This window comes from Solea solea, chromosome 2 (assembly GCF_958295425.1).
Source record: "Solea solea chromosome 2, fSolSol10.1, whole genome shotgun sequence".
Classification (NCBI taxonomy): Eukaryota; Metazoa; Chordata; class Actinopteri; order Pleuronectiformes; family Soleidae; genus Solea; species Solea solea.
This window is the reverse complement of record NC_081135.1, coordinates 39656361-39673860: the sequence shown is the minus strand read 5'-3', so window position 1 is coordinate 39673860 and position 17500 is coordinate 39656361. Positions and strand designations below refer to the sequence as shown.

Below are 17500 nucleotides of genomic sequence, written 5' to 3'. Positions count from 1 at the left end.
GTGAGACACAGTGAGACAGTGAGACAGTCTCCATGTAGTTTGTCAAACATAAAAACAGAAGTTGACTTACTTTCTGTCTCAGGATCAAACTTCAAACATGGACTCATCTCACATCTCTGCTGAGGAGATACAAGACCTGAGAGACGCCTTCATGAAGATAGGTGAGTCATGATGATGAAGATGATATGTTGATCTGGTGTGAAGCCTGACTCCACCCACTCTCCTCCCTTACTAATCTGTTGTTTGTTCTCCTGTGACTCCACCCACCTCCTCCCTCACTAATCTGTTTTTTTGTTCTCCTGTGACTCCGCCCACTCTCCTCCCTCACTAACCTGTTGTTGTTGTTTGTTCTCCTGTGACTCCTCCCTCACTAATCATTTGTTGTTTGTTCTCCTGTGACTCCGCCCACCCTCCTCCCTCACTAACCTGTTGTTTGTTCCCCTGTGACTACACCCACTCTCCTCCCTCACTAACCTGTTGTTGTTTGTTCTCCTGTGACTCCGCCCACTCTCCTCCCTCACTAATCTGTTGTTGTTTGTTCTCCTGTGACTCCGCCCACTCTCCTCCCTCACTAATCTGTTTGATGTTTGTTCTCCTGTGACTCCACCCACTCTCCTCCCTCACTAACCTGTTGTTGTTTGTTCTCCTGTGACTCCGCCCACTCTCCTCCCTCACTAATCTGTTTGATGTTTGTTCTCCTGTGACTCCGCCCCCCGTGTCACAGACATAAACAACGATGGCTTCATCAGCAAAGATGAACTGAACGAACTCTTCAGAGCGGCTAATCTTCCTCTGCCTGGATACAAGGTCAGAGAGATCGTCCAGGACCTGACCTGCAGCAGCCACACGCTGACCTTTGACCAATTCACCCAGGTCAGTCAAAGGTCACAACTCTTCCTTCACACAGGGGCTAAAGAGTCAGGACCACAAATCATTTTGTTTCAATTTCTGTTGTTTGTTGTGTTGTCATCATCATTGTTTGTTGTATTGTCATCATTGTTGTTGTGTTGTCATCATCGTTGTTGTGTTATCATCGTTGCTGTTGTGTTGTTATCATTGTTTGTTGTTGTGTTGTGTTGTCATCGTGTGTTGTGTTATCATTGTGTTGTGTGTTGTCATCATCGTTGTTGTTGGGTTGTGTTGTCCTCATCATCGTTGTTGTTGGGTTGTGTTGTCCTCATCATCGTTGTTGTTGGGTTGTGTTGTCCTCATCGTTGTTGTTGGGTTGTGTTGTCATCATCGTTGTTGTTGGGTTGTGTTGTCCTCATCATCGTTGTTGTTGGGTTGTGTTGTCCTCATCATCGTTGTTGTTGGGTTGTGTTGTCCTCATCGTTGTTGTTGGGTTGTGTTGTCATCATCGTTGTTGTTGGGTTGTGTTGTCCTCATCATCGTTGTTGTTGTTGTTGTGTTGTCATCATCAGATTGTTCACGGGTTAAAAAGCACTGAAGTTGCTAAAACGTTCAGAAAAGCCATAAACAAGAAAGAAGGAATCTGTAACGTGGCAGGAAGATCAGAGCAAACTGGAACACAACATTCATACTCAGGTACACACACACACACACACACACACACACACGCACACACCGACACACAGACACACACTTACAGTTGTGTGTGTGTGTGTGTGTGTAGAGGAGGAGAAAGTGGCGTTTGTGAACTGGATCAACAAAGCTCTCGAGAAAGACTCTGACTGTAAACATGTGGTTGCGATGGATCCAAACAACGACGACCTGTTCGCGGCTGTGGGCGACGGAATCATCCTGTGGTACGTTCATGTGTTCACACACAGTCACATGACCTCAGCGTGAACCTCAGTGATGATGGTGAACTTTGACCTCTGCTCTCAGTAAAATGATCAATCTGTCCGTCCCTGACACCATCGACGAGAGGACCATCAACAAGAAGAAGCTCACGCCCTTCACCATCCAGGTGAGGGCGCCCTCCTCACACTCACCTGCTCTCTCTGTGTGTGTGTGTGTGTGTGTGTGTCACTGAGCGTGTGTGTGTGTGTGTGTGTGCTTACAGGAGAACCTGAACCTGGCTCTGAACTCCGCCTCTGCCATCGGCTGCCATGTGGTCAACATTGGAGCTGAGGACCTGAAGGAGGGCAGGCAGCACCTGGTCCTGGGTCTGCTGTGGCAGGTCATCAAGATCGGACTGTTCGCCGACATCGAGCTCACCAAGAACGAAGGTGTGTGTGTGTGTGTGTGTGTGTGTGTGTGTCTATCACCCTGAGTCTCTGCTGGCAGTAGGTGTACAGTGTGTGTGTGTGTGTGTGTGTGTGTGTGTGTCTATCACCCTGAGTCTCTGCTGGCAGCAGGTGTACAGTGTGTGTGTGTGTGTGTGTAGCTCTGATCGCTCTGCTGCGTGATGGAGAGAGTCTGGAGGATCTGATGAAACTGTCTCCTGAGGAGCTGCTGCTGCGCTGGGCCAACTATCACCTGGAAGAGGCGGGAAGTAACAAGATCAACAACTTCAGCTCGGACATCAAGGTTACACACACACACACACACTCACACATTCATTCATTCACACAAACTCTCAGTCAGTCAGTTATAATCAGTGTGTGTGTGTGTGTGCAGGACTCCAGAGCGTACTATCACCTGCTGAACCAGGTGTCTCCTAAAGGAGACGAGGAAGTCCCGCCCATCGTCATGGACCTATCAGGACTGAGGGTCAGAGTGACAGCATTTATACTTCACCTGAGTGTGTGAGTGTGTGAGTGTGTGTGTGTGTGTGTGTGTGTGTGTGTTCACCTGGTCCTCGCTGTGTGCGTGCAGGAGAAGGACGACCTGAAGAGGGCGGAGCTAATGCTGGAGCAGGCGGAGCGTCTGGGCTGCAGACAGTTCGTGATGCCTCCAGACGTCGTGAGAGGAAATCCCAAACTCAACCTGGCCTTCGTCGCTAATCTGTTCAACAAGTACCCGGCTCTGAAGAAACCCGAGAACCAGGACATCGACTGGAGCTCCATCGAAGGTCAGACCACCACCTGACCATTTCCTGTCAGTGTCCACCACTTCCTGTCAGTGTCATTATGTTGCGTTTTTTTTGTTCAGGTGAAACCAGAGAAGAAAAAACCTTCAGGAACTGGATGAACTCTCTGGGAGTGAATCCTCGAGTCAATCATTTATACACGTGAGAACACACACACACACACACACAGAGTGAGATACAGACGTGATCATGTGACGCAGACTGTGTGTGTGTGTGTGTGTGTGTGTGTGTGTGTGCGCAGAGACATCGATGACGCTCTGGTGATTTTCCAGTTGTACGAGAAGATCAAGGTTCCTGTGGACTGGGATCGAGTCAACAAGCCTCCATATTCTAAACTGGGCAGTAACATGAAGAAGGTATGACGAGTTCACGACACGCTTACGACACGATCACGACGCAATCACAACGCATTCACGATGCGACCACGACACGTTCACGACGCATTCACAACACATTCACGACGCGTTCACGGCACGATCACGACGCAATCACAGCGCAGTCACAACGCGACCACGACACGTTCACAACACGTTCACGACGCATTCACAACGCGACCACGACGCGTTCACAACACGTTCACAACGCATTCACGACGCATTCCCGACGCGTTCACTTTCAGACACACACATGCAATGAACACGTGCCAAACAGGAAACTTTTTGTCTGATCGTGATGTTTTAAAGTTCTTTGCGATGTTAGAATCTCAAAGATTGGAACACGAGAACCGAACGCGATCATTTGTGTAGAAGAATTTTGACAAAGGACGACCACACTCAAACTTTTCGTACGTTGACGTTTTATCGCAGCTGGAGAACTGTAACTACGCCGTGGAGCTCGGGAAGAAGGAGGCCAAGTTCTCTCTGGTGGGCATCGCGGGTCAGGACCTGAACGCCGGGAATCGAACCCTCACTCTGGCTCTGCTGTGGCAGCTCATGAGACGGTAACGACGCTTCACCACTGTGTGTCCCTCAAAACACCGGCTACATTAGAGACGCTGCGACAGAGTGTCTGGAAGTTTAACTTCCAATTATGGTCAGGAGAGGGCGTGGCTTACTAGGTTTGATGGGGGCGGGGCATAGCATCACCTGCTGTTTCTCCACATTTAATGCTAACACGCCTGATTGTTTGCTTTTTAGCGATGTTCTGAAAGTTAGCATTAGCATTAGAATCAGTTAGCATGTTGCTAACGGACACGCGTGTGTCCTCAGCTACACTCTGAACATCCTGGAGGACCTGGGCGACGGACAGAAGGTGACGGACGACACCATCGTGGCGTGGGTCAACGACATGCTGACGCAGGCCGGGAAAAAAAACATCTCTGGCTTTAAGGTAAACCACGGACGTCGCCATGACGACCCGGAAAACGTCACAGGGTTACCTGATGACATTAAACCATCGTAAAAACATGGTCACTGGGATTTTAATGTGCTGCTGGTTGGAGTTTTGGTTCATTCGTTTCGACATAAACAACAAAGTCCATTTAAAAGTCATTTCTCACGTCTGTAAATGAAGGGTTACTCTGTGTGTGTGTGTGTGTGTGTGTGTAGGACTCGTCCATCAGCAGCAGTATGCCGGTCCTGGACCTGATCGACTCCATCCAGTCTGGATCGGTCAGATACGACCTGCTGAAGACGGACGACCTCAGTGACGACGAGAAACTCAACAATGCAAAGTAACTGCGCGCACACACACACGCTCACACACACGCTCACACACACACACTCACAGCCGCTGCCTCGTGTGGTCACTCTGTGTCACTGACGTTTGAACTGAGTGATGGAGGCAGCAGTGTGTGTGTGAGTGTGTCAGGTCTCACAGCACAGTAATCAGTGATCACTTAGTTTGATGTGAACTTGTCACCTGTTCATGCTGCTGTCATCCAGTCACCTGGTTGTCATGGCAACACACTGACAGCCCCGCCCTCCTTGCGTCTGCAGATACGCCATCTCCACTGCGAGGAAGATCGGCGCCCGCGTGTACGCGCTGCCCGAGGACCTGGTGGAGGTCAAACCCAAGATGGTGATGACAGTGTTTGCCTGCCTGATGGCGCGCGGCATGAAGAGGGTGTGAGGACGCCACGGAGGCGGGGCCATGGGGGCGGGGCCACAGGGCCCGCTAATCCCTCCTATCTACAAAGCTTTCCTCACAGGCAGAAAGGACGTGATTGGCCGAGTCAAAGCCCAGGAGGTCGGAGCCACACAATGCTGAAGTTTAACTCGATTGTTACAATAATCAATCTTAATCAATATCATAACCAAACACTGATGATTCATATTTATTGATGATTGATTATCAGTTTGATTTCTGCCTCTTTTTTTAAAAACATGTTTTTGTCTCAACTTTTCAAACAAATCAATAAACTTTCAAACAAAATTTGTCTGTCACACACTGACCTTTGACCCTAACCCAAGTCTCTGTCACACACACACTGACCTTTGACCCTAATCCAAGTCTCTGTCACACACACTGACCTTTGACCCTAACCCAAGTCTCTGTCACACACTGACCTTTGACCCTAACCCAAGTCTCTGTCACACACACACTGACCTTTGACCCTAATCCAAGTCTCTGTCACACACACTGACCTTTGACCCTAACCCAAGTCTCCGTCACACACACTGACCTTTGACCCTAACCCAAGTCTCTGTCACACACACACTGACCTTTGACCCTAATAGGTCTCTGTCACACACACTGACCTTTGACCCTAATCCACATCTGTCATACACAGAGCAGAAACGATTAATCGATTACTAAATTAATCGACAACTATTTTGATAATCGATATGAAGTTTGTTTCATGATTAAAACAAGATTTCTGATTGTTTAAGCTTCTTAATTGTGAATATTTTCTTAGAAATCATTAAAAGTGAATCACTTTGGTTTGTGGACAAAACAAAACATTTGAAAACATCATCATTTCCAGGTTTGACGAACACCGATCAACATTTTTTAAGGTTTTCTGATATTTTATGGACCAAACGATTCATCGAGAAAATAATCGACAACGAAAATAATCGTTAGTTGCAGCTCTAGTCACACACACACACACACTGACCTTTGACCCTTACCTAAAACCACATCTTAAATCTCAAAAAACCAAGACCAGAAAAACAATGTTCTCACAGTCTACTACTACACACACACACAAATAAATAAATAAACAAAAGTCAAAGTCAAATCAGTTTAATGAGAAACAAAGTGAATGTTTTGATGACAAATTTACACCTGAACATGTCTGTCATGTCTTTGTCTTTCATGTATTTGTGTCTTTCATGTTTTTGTCTGTCATGTATGTGTGTCTTTCATGTCTGTCATGTATTTGTGTCTTTCATGTCTGTCATGTATTTGTGTCTTTCATGTCTGTCATGTATTTGTGTCTGTCATGTCTTTGTCATGTTTGTCTGTCTTTCATGTTTTTGTCTTTCATGTCTTTATCTTTGTCATGTTGGCAGAGTCTGAGTGTTACTTGGTGGGTTTGGCCTCAGCAGGGTTGTCTCCAGTGTCGAGGGTCTTGAGGAGACGGAAGAGTCCGGCAGCTTCTCTGATGCGACTGAACTCGATGCAGAAGGCCTGGACCTCGATGAACAGATCCTGAACGTTGATGATTTTGTTCCTGATCAAAGACTGAAGGAAGACGCACACCAGACGCACCAGGCGGTTCTATAACAGAAACAGACGGGGGGAGGGTCAGTCGTCACGGAGACGCACTGCGGGGTGGGCGTCGTCATGGAGACCACGTACCTGCATGTACTTGTCTTTGATCTGCTCACAGGTGGAGATGCAGTTAGAGATGTAGAGGTGGATGAACTCAGGAGGAAGATCTACAGCAGTCGTTAGTCTGACCAACAGATCACACACACACACACACACAAGCATTATATACACGTGTGTGTGTATACGTGTGAGCGTGTGTACACGTGTGTGTGTGTGTGTGCGTGTTACCTGTTGACCACCTCCATGGAGTGCAGGGACATGTCCATGTTGACGAGGACAGAGAAGTACTCGGTGATCTGACTGCTCTGCATCAGTTTCAGCAGCATCTCTATGGCGACCAGAGGGTTGTTGTCCACCAGGTACGGAAGTTTAGCCGGAGACAAACCGATGTGATAGACCAGCTTTGGGTCCTTCTCCAGCTCTGCCAACAGCTGACAAACAACAACAAACGCTCTTTATCCATACACATATACATATACATACATATATATACATACATATAAGACCTCCCAGTCTTGTCTTTAATAATATATGTGTATGTGTATGTATGTATGTATGTATATATATACATATATATATATATGTATATATATACATATATATATATATATATATATATATGTATATATATATATATACACACATATACATATATATGTATATATATATATATATATATATATATATATATATATATATATATATATATATATATACACATATATATATATATACACATATACACATATACATATATATATATATACATATATATATGTATACATGTATATACATACACACACACATACACATATATTATTAAAGACAAGACTGGGAGGTATATTATTCTACAGGAAAGAATAAACCCGATAAATATACATGCTCCAAAGTTTTTTCATAATCTCTTTCTTACAATTTCATCTCTGCCTGGTAGCTATAGTATAGTAGGGGATTTTAAGTGCACATTGAACCCTGGATGGGTTAGAAGCTCAGGTGTTGATAACACTCATACTCAAAGTAGACAAACTATACAACACTTTATGAAGGAACTTAATCTGACGGATATAAAATACTCATAAATCACACTCGCGTATGGATTACTTTTTAGTTTCTGCTCATTTGAGACACAAAATACAGGACCGTCACTATGATAGTATCTTAATATCTGACCATGCACCACATTCATTAATATACGAAGACTTGAGACTAAGGAGAGACCCCCCCCCCTAGGTGGAGATTTAAACAAAAATGGCATTTAGACTCAGAATGTATTTCTTTCATAGATAACCAAACAACATCATCTTCTTGGAGGTGGGAAGCTTTTAAGGCCTACATAAGAGGTCAGATAATTAGCTTTATGAGTTTATATGAGTCAAGTTTAAGTCAAAACAAACTTATCAGAAGACAAAATAATGGAAGCAGAGATCAAACTACTTGAGGGGGAATATTATCAGACATCCATCGGAAACTTCTGCTACTAAGAACACAGTATAACAAACTTTCTGCCTCTAAATCAGCATTTAACAGACATTTTATGAAATGATTAGCCTGGCGCCTCAAACAATTATTAATAATGAGCTGAAAATAGTGATGGACACATTATTGAAATGTTTAAGGTCTTTTTTGAACAACTATACAGCTCAGACATAACGCATGTGGGACAAGAGCAAAATCTCTTGCCAGATACCCTCCAAACACCTACCATTTCAGGATTCATAAGTGTCCACATTTCTGCTGGCTGGTCTTTCCAGCTCAATGCTCCCTTCTCTTTCTGAAGGTTTATTCCACATACACAGTTAAGCAGCAGTTAAGTTAAGTTGAAGTTAGTTTGAAGTCAGTTAGACAGTCAGTTAGGTTGTAAAACCGACAAGTCGTACAAGTTCTAATGATAGATAGATCTACAAAGGCAATATATAACAAAACATGGCTTTGACGATGCACCTTAAAGGCACTTTAAAGGCAACGGTGCTTTGATGCCAGTTACAACAATCAACAGATAAATAGAATGAAAGACAAATAGCTTTGCCTGCTAGAAAGTTCTCCAATAAGTGCTGCTCTTACAGGCAGCTATAACTAAGGAGGACATATCTACAGCAATAGATCATTTGAAAACAGGCAAAACCTCCGGCCCAGATGGGTTTATACACAATTTAAAGATAAACTGCCGTCCCCTGTTTTCGACGTGTTTCCGGACTCTTTTGAAAAGGGAATCGTCCCCGTTTCATTAAGAGGAGCTTTGATAAGCGTACTGCCTTAACCTGGTAAACCGTGCAACAAATGTGAAACCCTAAGACCAATAAGTCTTCTTAATGTGGACTTAAAGATGCATAGGGTTAAAAGGCTAGAGAGAATTCTACCAAACATAATTGCTTGAGACCAGAATGGGTTCATTGTAGGTAGACAGGGACTTGATAATGACGTGAGGCGTGTGTTGGATATTCTTCATCATCGGGAAGAAAAAGCAGATACTGCTTTGCTATCACTGGATGCCGACGTGACGCCACAAAAGCTTAAGAAGTATAATGATGCCATGGTGTAGAGAGGAGAAGGGACCTGAGTTCTTGACCTAGACTCAAAACTATTTATCCTCGGTTTATATCTTGATAATCATCATAGGTCTAGAATTATGTTTACTGCTTTCTAAAAGAGTCATCGCACTCTCATGGAGGAGTACCAGTCAACCCAAATTCCTTAACTGGATTAAGGAAATATCCACAACTTTACCTACATTCTTAAAGGGAAACTGTCACTACTTCAAAGCATTTGGGTCTTTTCATGGAATATATGGAGAGTGTGGATGTAAGTAATGTGGGGAATGACACAGACGAGACGTAGTTATCAGAAGTCCTCCTTACTACTTACCCACTTCATTTATTGATTTTTTATTTATTCTGTACTTTTGAACCATCCACAATAAGTGAAATAAGTTGTGCTGGTTGTTGTTGCTCTTTATACTTGCACTTTCACCTAAGTGTTGCTCTATGTTATTTTATAAATACTTGATTTGGAAAGAGGGCTGGTTTGACCCTGGGCAATAATTCAGCTGCCCCGGGTATTTCCTTTGATGTGAGAGCACTCTTATTTCTGTATAATTATGTACTTTGTAAGTAATTTTTGAAAACTCAATAAAGATAATGTTAGGGAAAAACTGGAGAGTCATGACATGACCCCTGACCTGTGACCCCTGACCTGTGACCCCTCACCTGTGACTGCTGCTGTGCGGACAGTGGACTCTTGAAGGCCTTGGCCATGATGCGTTTGATTTCCACACCTGTGCTGTTCTTCACACACATGGACCGGTCCCACTGCACACTGTGGTCCGGTTCTGTTGGATTCAGCCACGCCAGCTCGTCCTCGCACACGTGGAGCGGCGGCGGCGGGCGGATGAACTCGGGCCGGAAGTGACCTGAACACACACACACGCAGAGACACACACACACACACACACACACAGAGACACGCACACGCACACATGCAGAGAGACACACACACGCAGAGACACACACACACACACACGCAGAGACACACGCACGCACACATGCAGAGACACACAGACACACACACACGCAGAGACACACACGCAGAGACACAGAGATGAGAACATGTGAAGGACGTGACATTTAAAGACTCCTCCCACTCCCTCCTGATGTGACATGAGTGACACTTACTCTCCAGAGGTGGGCGTGGCCCTGTGACCAGTGACTCAATGATCTGATTGGCCACTGAGCTGTCAAAGCCAGAGTTGGACGAATCTGGATCCGGGTCGTTCAGGATGCTGGGGAAGCTGGCTTTACTCTGAGTGGGTAACTCTGACTGACGCTCTGCACGCACACATGCACACAGTCACGCACACAGACACACACACACACACCATTGGCACTTTAAATGTAAAAAGGTTTGAACTTTATTCCACATTTAAAGCAACATAATCATGTCATATATAATGTGACACACTCTCACACACAGGTAAAGTGCTGAGTCACAGGTAAAGTGCTGAGTCACAGGTGTGTCACTCACCTGCCAGAGCCAGCTGCAGGCCGCTGATGTCGATGGACTGCTGCATGTTGCCCACGTCCATGCTGGACACCTGTCGCGGCGTCTTCTTGAACAGATCTCTGGGCGGAGCCAACATCAGCTGTGACAGGAAGAACTTCTCTGGCTGAGTGATGGGCGGCAGGAAGCCTGGACAGGTCACATGACAGAGAGGAGGGGTCAAGACAAAAGACTTTTCACAACATTCTCATCAGAGTTCAAACTAAAGTTTACACCACGGCTAACAGTCGTTTCACTCTGCCCCACACACACACACACACCCACACACACACACACACACACACCCACCCACACACACACACACACACAGCTGCCTCCATCACTAAGTTCAAATGTTTTATTTTGTCTCTTTAGTGTTCAGATTGACGTCAGTGACACAGAGTGACCACACGAGGCAGCAGAGGAGCAGCAGCTAAAATCACTGGTTTTCTCTGTGGACTTTGGGTGAGAGAGTGAGTGAGTGAGTGTGTGTGTGTGTGTGTGTGGGAGAGAGTGAGTGCTTTACAGACGTCTGTGTCACAGTGAGATGAAGACGTGAACATGTGAAGTAGTCGCTTCCTGACGTCATCAAACTACATCTTGTGACAAACATCACAAACTGTTTTTTTTGTTTGTTTGTTTGTTTTTAAACGCACTTCTCCTCACGTACCTGACAGTAGCTTCTCAGGCTCCTCCCCCGCTGGGGCGGGGTTCAACAGGTGAGCGAACACGGCGGCGAACGGGTTCGCGGCAAGCGGCTCGGTTCGGTACATCTCCCAGAGCAGGTAGAGGGCGATGAGCCGCTGGGGGGCGCTGGGCAGCAGGTCCGGCTGCTGCAGCAGCAGAACCAGCACCGAACCCACCCGGAAGTGCTCCGCCTTCCCGAAGTAGTGGTGGAAGTGCGTGGAGAGGCTCTCGAAGGAGCTCGCGCAGGCTTCCTCTGAGACGACGCTCAGCAGGTTCGACAGCTCCTTCGGCGCCAGCGTCATCGTTAGTTCGGCTCCGTTCGGCTCTGCTCGGAATCTGCGTGTTTTCCGTCAGTGCAGCGGGTCAAACATTGTCTGTTATAGTAACATACTATTAAATACGGGACTCGTAAACATGTTATTCACGCGAGAAGAGCGAGCCTGAAAACCATAACACGAGCTAGCAGCGGTTAGCGTAGCTTAGCATAGCAGCGCTAACTGACGCAAACAAACAAACAAAAAAACTGCAGTCCGCGCCACAAGGTTCACACAGCGCGAGCCGCGTATTTCAGAACACTTTCCACAAACTGACAAACGTTAAAGAAGCGATGTGTCCGCGTGCGTTCACGTGTTTTTTACGACAGTTAAAACGAGCTCTGCTCCGCCGGTTTGAACCTTCTTCTTCTCCTTTGATGTTTGACGACAGCATACGTCACTTACGTGTCACTGCTGCCGCCTACAGGCTTGTGTAGACCTCACACACGCAGTGCACCATGGGTAGTGTCGTTCCGCTGTTCATGTCATGATCAATCATTTCCGCTCGCTTTAAGTTTCAAAATAAAAGGTTTTTCATTTTCATACTGAAGACGAACGCAGTGAAAGTTTATGAATTCACAGAATACTTCTAGCATATCTTTGATTAACTGACTGTATAATAAATAAGGGAAAAGAAATCCTTTGTTCAGATTGACCTCAGTGACACAAACTGACCACACGAGGGCAGCAGTGTGTCCCTCAACGAAGCCTGTACTGTTGTTAAAAAGATCAAAACCTAAACCAAGTGTTGTTTTTTTAAATCAGACCAATTCAGACAAAGTTTTTAAACATTTATTCTGAAATCTCAGGTCACTTCAGTGGAGTTCATGTTGTTAATGATGACGTCACTGATCATGTGCTCCACTGGTTAAAGGGATATTCCACACAAAATTACAGGTCCATTACGACTTCAGTCAACAAGGGTTCACACACACACACACACACACTATGGCACAGTTCCATGTTAAAGGCTCATTATCACAGAAAGTTTATGGTTGAAAATGGAAATAAATAAATGAATAAACATCATATTGAATCACAGTCATGCAGCAAACACTCTGTAAACAGGTCCAACATGACCACTAGGTGGCGTGTTCACTTCACCACACAAACACTGCACACAGTAATATATGAGCTGGACTGATTTATAGAATCACAATAAATACACGTGTTTAATGTTTGCATCAAACTTAAGAGTAAATTCATCTGTGACTGAAGTGAGGGCTTTTATTTTGAAACTCCAGACTGTGTGTGTGTTTTTTAATTATTCTTATAGATGACGCTGAACGTGTTAAAGATCATTTTAAAGCAGTTGATGGGTTATTTTTCGTTAAATATGAATGTTTAGTACAAACATGGCTTTAGTTTTGTGTGACCCCGCCTATCGCCCGATGCCAGCTGAGATCAGCACAGCGCCCCCCTCTGGTGGAGGATAAAGCGGTAGATGATGGATAAATGTTCATAATAATTGACGTTAAAGTTGTGATTGTGCTTTTCTGAATTTAGCAGCTAATGCTAACATTCAAATCTTTGTCATCGTACAAAAGGAAAAAAACACTGAACTGTTCCTTGAAGACAGTGGTTCTCTATTATTTTCTGTCACGCCCCCCCCAGAGGACAGAAATGTTTTAACCCCCCCCCCCCCAAATCGAAATACTATTGAGAACCTGATTATTTTGATTTATTTATCTGTATAAACCACTGTATGACATGTCCTGCCCTAGCTCTCACTCCCCCCCAGGGGGCCCCGCCCCACTATTTGAGAAGTACTGCTTTAAGAAGACACAGATTACATCAGATTATTGATAATAAAATAATCTGAACGTGTCAGTATTTAAACATTCTATCGTATTCTCTGAATTCAATGGCGGCCATGTTTGTAGTCACACTTTGATCTGCTGGTGATTTTTGTGACTTGAAAAAAACAATAACCACAAACTACTCCTCCCCCTGTGGTCAGTCAGTGTAGTGCAGTCCTCTCCCTGTGGTCAGTCAGTGTAGTGCAGTGCTCCCCCTGTGGTCAGTCAGTGTAGTGCATGATGGACTCGACGTAGTTCCCGGGGAACAGACCCGTGGTCAGGTTCATCACTCCTTCAAACCACCCGTCCTCGTTCTTCTGGACGACGTAGATGACCGCTCCCTCCTGGAAAGACAGCTCGTCCTCTTTGTCAGCTGTGTAGTCATAGATGGCCACCACTAGGGGGCGATAAATGATAAAACAAATATAATTTTTTTTGTTTTTGCTGTGTTTTGTGTGAGTGCAGATGAGGGACACGCGGTGGTTTGTGGGCGTCACCTCGCTCCAGGTAGGTCCTCGGGGCCCACGGTGGATCCTCTTCAGCGTACGGGTCACTGAACTCCATCACAGCCGAGTCCTCGGCACACTTCTGCAGGGGAACCTCGGGCTCTGATTGGCTCTCAGCAGCAGTGGGAGGGGCATCTGAAAGTGAAGGCCGAGGGTCGGCGTCAACAGTGAGTTTTCTTCTACAACATGATTCATGTATCCATTCATATTCATCCATTCATTGTTTTGTATACATATGTATACACATATACATATATGTGTATATGTGTATGTATATATATATATATATATATATATATATATATATATATATATACATACACATATATGTGCGTGTCTCGTACCTGGGCTGTGGTTGTCGTGGTAATCCCCGTTCACCTGGTTCTGTGTTATGATAGGCTGACCAGTCAGGGAGGGGGGGCGGCGACGGTGCGGCAGAGATCCGCCCAACTGTGGACTCTGCTGACGAGTGTGAGGACGATTCATACTGAAGAAGTGAGGGACCACTGGATCTGACACACACACACACACACACACACATCATCATGAGAGACACACACACACACACATCATCATGAGACACACACACACACACATCATCATGAGAGACACACACACACACACACACCATCATGAGACACACACACACACACAGAGGGAAACCCACCTTCAGCAGGTGATAAAGGGGAGGATACAGGAAGAGGAGAAGACACTTCTTCAGATAGGCTGGGGGCGGGGTTTGGGGGTGGGGCGGGGTTAGCAGGTGCGTTGGGTTGTGTTAAGGTGGAGTTGGAGGAGGAGGAGCAGACGGAGGAAGGAGTGGAGGAGGGGGAGGAGTTAGGAGCAGTGGAGGAGGAGCTTGCTGGTCCTGCAGTCGGAGAAACTTGAGGATAAAAAAGAGGAAGAGGAGGAGTTCAGGAGGAAGGTTAAAGGAGGAGTGACAAGGTGCAAAGACTTCACTTTCACTGTTGTCATGGGTCCACAAGAGGGAGCTCATGTGATTATTGTAATATCATCCTGTGTGTGTGTGTGTGTGTTACCTGGGAAGGTGGAGGGGGGGGAGGGTGTTGGCACAGCGATGGGAAAACCCACTGATCCACAGCTGCTGTTTTCTCTGCTGCTGCGATGACTGCTGCCACTGAACACACACACACACACACACGCGCGCGCACACACACCTTATCAACCTTGATGTAGGAGGATGTTTGCCTTCCAATCAGTCGTACACATAAATCTGTTTAATATCAGTGTCTCAGAGTGTCTCATTGTGTCTCATTGTGTCTCAGAGTGTCTCATTGTGTCTCAGAGTGCCTCAGAGTGTCTCATTGTGTCTCATTGTGTCTCAGAGTGTCTCAGAGTGTCTCATTGTGTCTCATTGTTGTGTCTCAGAGTGTCTCAGAGTGTCTCATTGTGTCTCATTGTGTCTCAGAGTGCCTCAGAGTGTCATGTTGGACCTGCATGTCCGTGGCCTGTGGATCAGTGAAGCGGTTCGATCTGGACTCTGAAGTAGATCTGGGCTCACACAATCATGAGGAACCACCGGGGGGCGCACTGGCTCCAACGTCCTGTAGGGGGAGCTTTTCCTGCAGTGTCGAAATGTGGAGGAAGTGAACACATGATGTCATTTAAGGAGTTCAGAGTTAGTCTCCGCCTCCTCGTCAACAAACAAACAGTGAAAGGATGAAGATGATCATCCTTTAACACACAAACACACACACACACACACACAGCAGTGACAGTGTGTGTGTGTGTGTGTGTGTGACAGATGGCTCATGTTGCAGCTTCAGTTTCCAACAAACTGCTGAGCTTCATCTGTTCACACCTACAGACACTTTGTCTTCTCATCATCATATTATTATATAACATTAGACTTATATAAATGATCATTACTTATATAAATGATCATTAGACTCATATAAATGATCATTACTTATATAAATGAACATTAGACTTATATAAATGATCATTACTTATATAAATGATCATTAGACTTATATAAATGATCATTACTTATATAAATGATCATTAGACTTATATAAATGATCATTAGACTTATATAAATGAATATATAAATGAACATTAGACTTATATAAATGAACATTAGACTTATATAAATGAACATTAGACTTATATAAATGATCATTAGACTCATATAAATGAACATTAGACTTATATAAATGAACATTAGACTTATATAAATGACCATTAGACTTATATAAATGAACATTAGACTTATATAAATGATCATTACTTATATAAATGAACATTAGACTTATATAAATGATCATTACTTATATAAATGAACATTAGACTCATATAAATGAACATTAGACTTATATAAATGAACATTAGACTTATATAAATGACCATTAGACTTATATAAATGAACATTAGACTTATATAAATGATCATTAGACTTCTATAAATGATCATTAGACTTCTATAAATGATCATTAGACTTATATAAATGAACATTAGACTTATATAAATGATCATTAGACTTCTATAAATGATCATTAGACTTATATAAATGAACATTAGACTTATATAAATGAACATTAGACTTATATAAATGATCATTAGACTTCTATAAATGATCATTAGACTTCTATAAATGATCATTAGACTTATATAAATGAACATTAGACTTATATAAATGACCATTAGACTTATATAAATGAACATTAGACTTATATAAATGATCATTAGACTTCTATAAATGATCATTAGACTTATATAAATGAACATTAGACTTATATAAATGAACATTAGACTTATATAAATGATCATTAGACTTATATAAATGAACATTAGACTTATATAAATGATCATTAGACTTATATAAATGAGCACACACCCCCTGCCTGTCCTCGTAGGACTCAGTGGTCTCTGGGTCTCGGAGTTGGACCTGGTGGACAAACCCACGGTCTGATCATTAACCTGTGGAGACAGACACACACACACACACACACAAAGAATAAGCTCCACCTCCAGCTCGTTGGTGATTATCTTGATGTTTCTATGGCAATGATCAAAGATCTAATGTTTTACAGATCACAGATGATGATGATGATGATGATGAAGATGATGATGTCATCATTGTGACAGGCTGGTCACAGGTGTGAGTGGGCGTGTCCTTACCTTGAACCTCAATAACCACTGAAGAAAAAGAAGAAGTGAAGGTTAGTGAGAGAAGAGAATAAAATATAAAACATGACTATATATATATATATATATATATGTGTATATACGTTTATATATGAAACAAAATGATATCTATATTTTTTGTTTTGATTTTCTTTTCTTTAATTGTCTTTAAATCTTTATTGTAAATATTCTTGATTGAAGTCATTTCCTGTTCAGCACAAATCTTACTAGCTCTGAGCTAACTGTTAGCTCAGGGTTAACAGAACCAGATTTAAAGTGTTAGTTCCGCTCACGGCGCCCTCT

General features: G+C 43.9%; 3 protein-coding genes across 5 annotated transcripts in view; 1 reads left to right on the top strand and 2 right to left on the bottom strand.

The window, feature by feature from the left end:
- The window catches only part of lcp1 (lymphocyte cytosolic protein 1 (L-plastin)), a 6381-nt gene extending 485 nt beyond the window's left edge, over nt 1-5896 (top strand). The window contains exons 2-16 of one of the 2 annotated variants that reach the window (XM_058614241.1): nt 83-161; nt 725-873; nt 1422-1545; nt 1634-1766; nt 1849-1930; nt 2027-2192; nt 2351-2493; nt 2584-2676; nt 2782-2977; nt 3058-3136; nt 3237-3351; nt 3802-3935; nt 4204-4324; nt 4543-4667; nt 4933-5896. In XM_058614241.1, coding sequence (XP_058470224.1) covers nt 98-161; nt 725-873; nt 1422-1545; nt 1634-1766; nt 1849-1930; nt 2027-2192; nt 2351-2493; nt 2584-2676; nt 2782-2977; nt 3058-3136; nt 3237-3351; nt 3802-3935; nt 4204-4324; nt 4543-4667; nt 4933-5065 — 1857 coding nt within the window. In that variant the 5' untranslated portion in view covers nt 83-97 and the 3' untranslated portion in view covers nt 5066-5896. Of the gene's footprint in view, nt 1-82; nt 162-724; nt 874-1421; nt 1546-1633; nt 1767-1848; nt 1931-2026; nt 2193-2350; nt 2677-2781; nt 2978-3057; nt 3137-3236; nt 3352-3801; nt 3936-4203; nt 4325-4542; nt 4668-4932 lie in introns of both variants that reach the window. The other variant, XM_058614233.1, reaches the window with a different exon arrangement.
- A 269-nt stretch (nt 5897-6165) lies between these two features.
- cnot11 (CCR4-NOT transcription complex, subunit 11) lies at nt 6166-12134 on the bottom strand. The gene is made up of 7 exons (XM_058614346.1): nt 11415-12134; nt 10730-10894; nt 10381-10533; nt 9916-10118; nt 6941-7143; nt 6740-6836; nt 6166-6658 (listed from the first exon to the last, which is right to left on the bottom strand). Exons 1-7 carry the CDS (start codon nt 11731-11733, stop codon nt 6461-6463), a joined length of 1338 nt encoding a protein of 445 aa, XP_058470329.1. The 5' UTR covers nt 11734-12134; the 3' UTR covers nt 6166-6460.
- A 1259-nt stretch (nt 12135-13393) lies between these two features.
- The window catches only part of LOC131444116 (abl interactor 2-like), a 6428-nt gene continuing 2321 nt past the window's right edge, over nt 13394-17500 (bottom strand). The window contains exons 4-11 of one of the 2 annotated variants that reach the window (XM_058614274.1): nt 17192-17209; nt 16908-16990; nt 15505-15633; nt 15091-15188; nt 14718-14933; nt 14395-14562; nt 14042-14185; nt 13394-13941 (exon numbers count right to left, since the gene is read on the bottom strand). In XM_058614274.1, the coding sequence (XP_058470257.1) occupies nt 13766-13941; nt 14042-14185; nt 14395-14562; nt 14718-14933; nt 15091-15188; nt 15505-15633; nt 16908-16990; nt 17192-17209 (1032 nt within the window). In that variant the 3' untranslated portion in view covers nt 13394-13765. The remainder of the gene's footprint in view (nt 13942-14041; nt 14186-14394; nt 14563-14717; nt 14934-15090; nt 15189-15504; nt 15634-16907; nt 16991-17191; nt 17210-17500) is intronic. The other variant, XM_058614283.1, reaches the window with a different exon arrangement.

Bases quoted from the DNA above. Each gene is read 5' to 3' on its own strand.
- cnot11 (XM_058614346.1), bottom strand. From the start codon at position 11,733: ATGACGCTGGCGCCGAAGGAGCTGTCGAACCTGCTGAGCGTCGTCTCA. The intron at 10,895-11,414 runs GTACGTGAGGAG...TGACCTGTCCAG, and splicing joins GCCTGAGAAGCTACTGTCAG to GCTTCCTGCCGCCCATCACT. The intron at 6,837-6,940 runs GTAACACGCACA...TCTGTTGGTCAG, and splicing joins TCCATGGAGGTGGTCAACAG to ACTAACGACTGCTGTAGATC.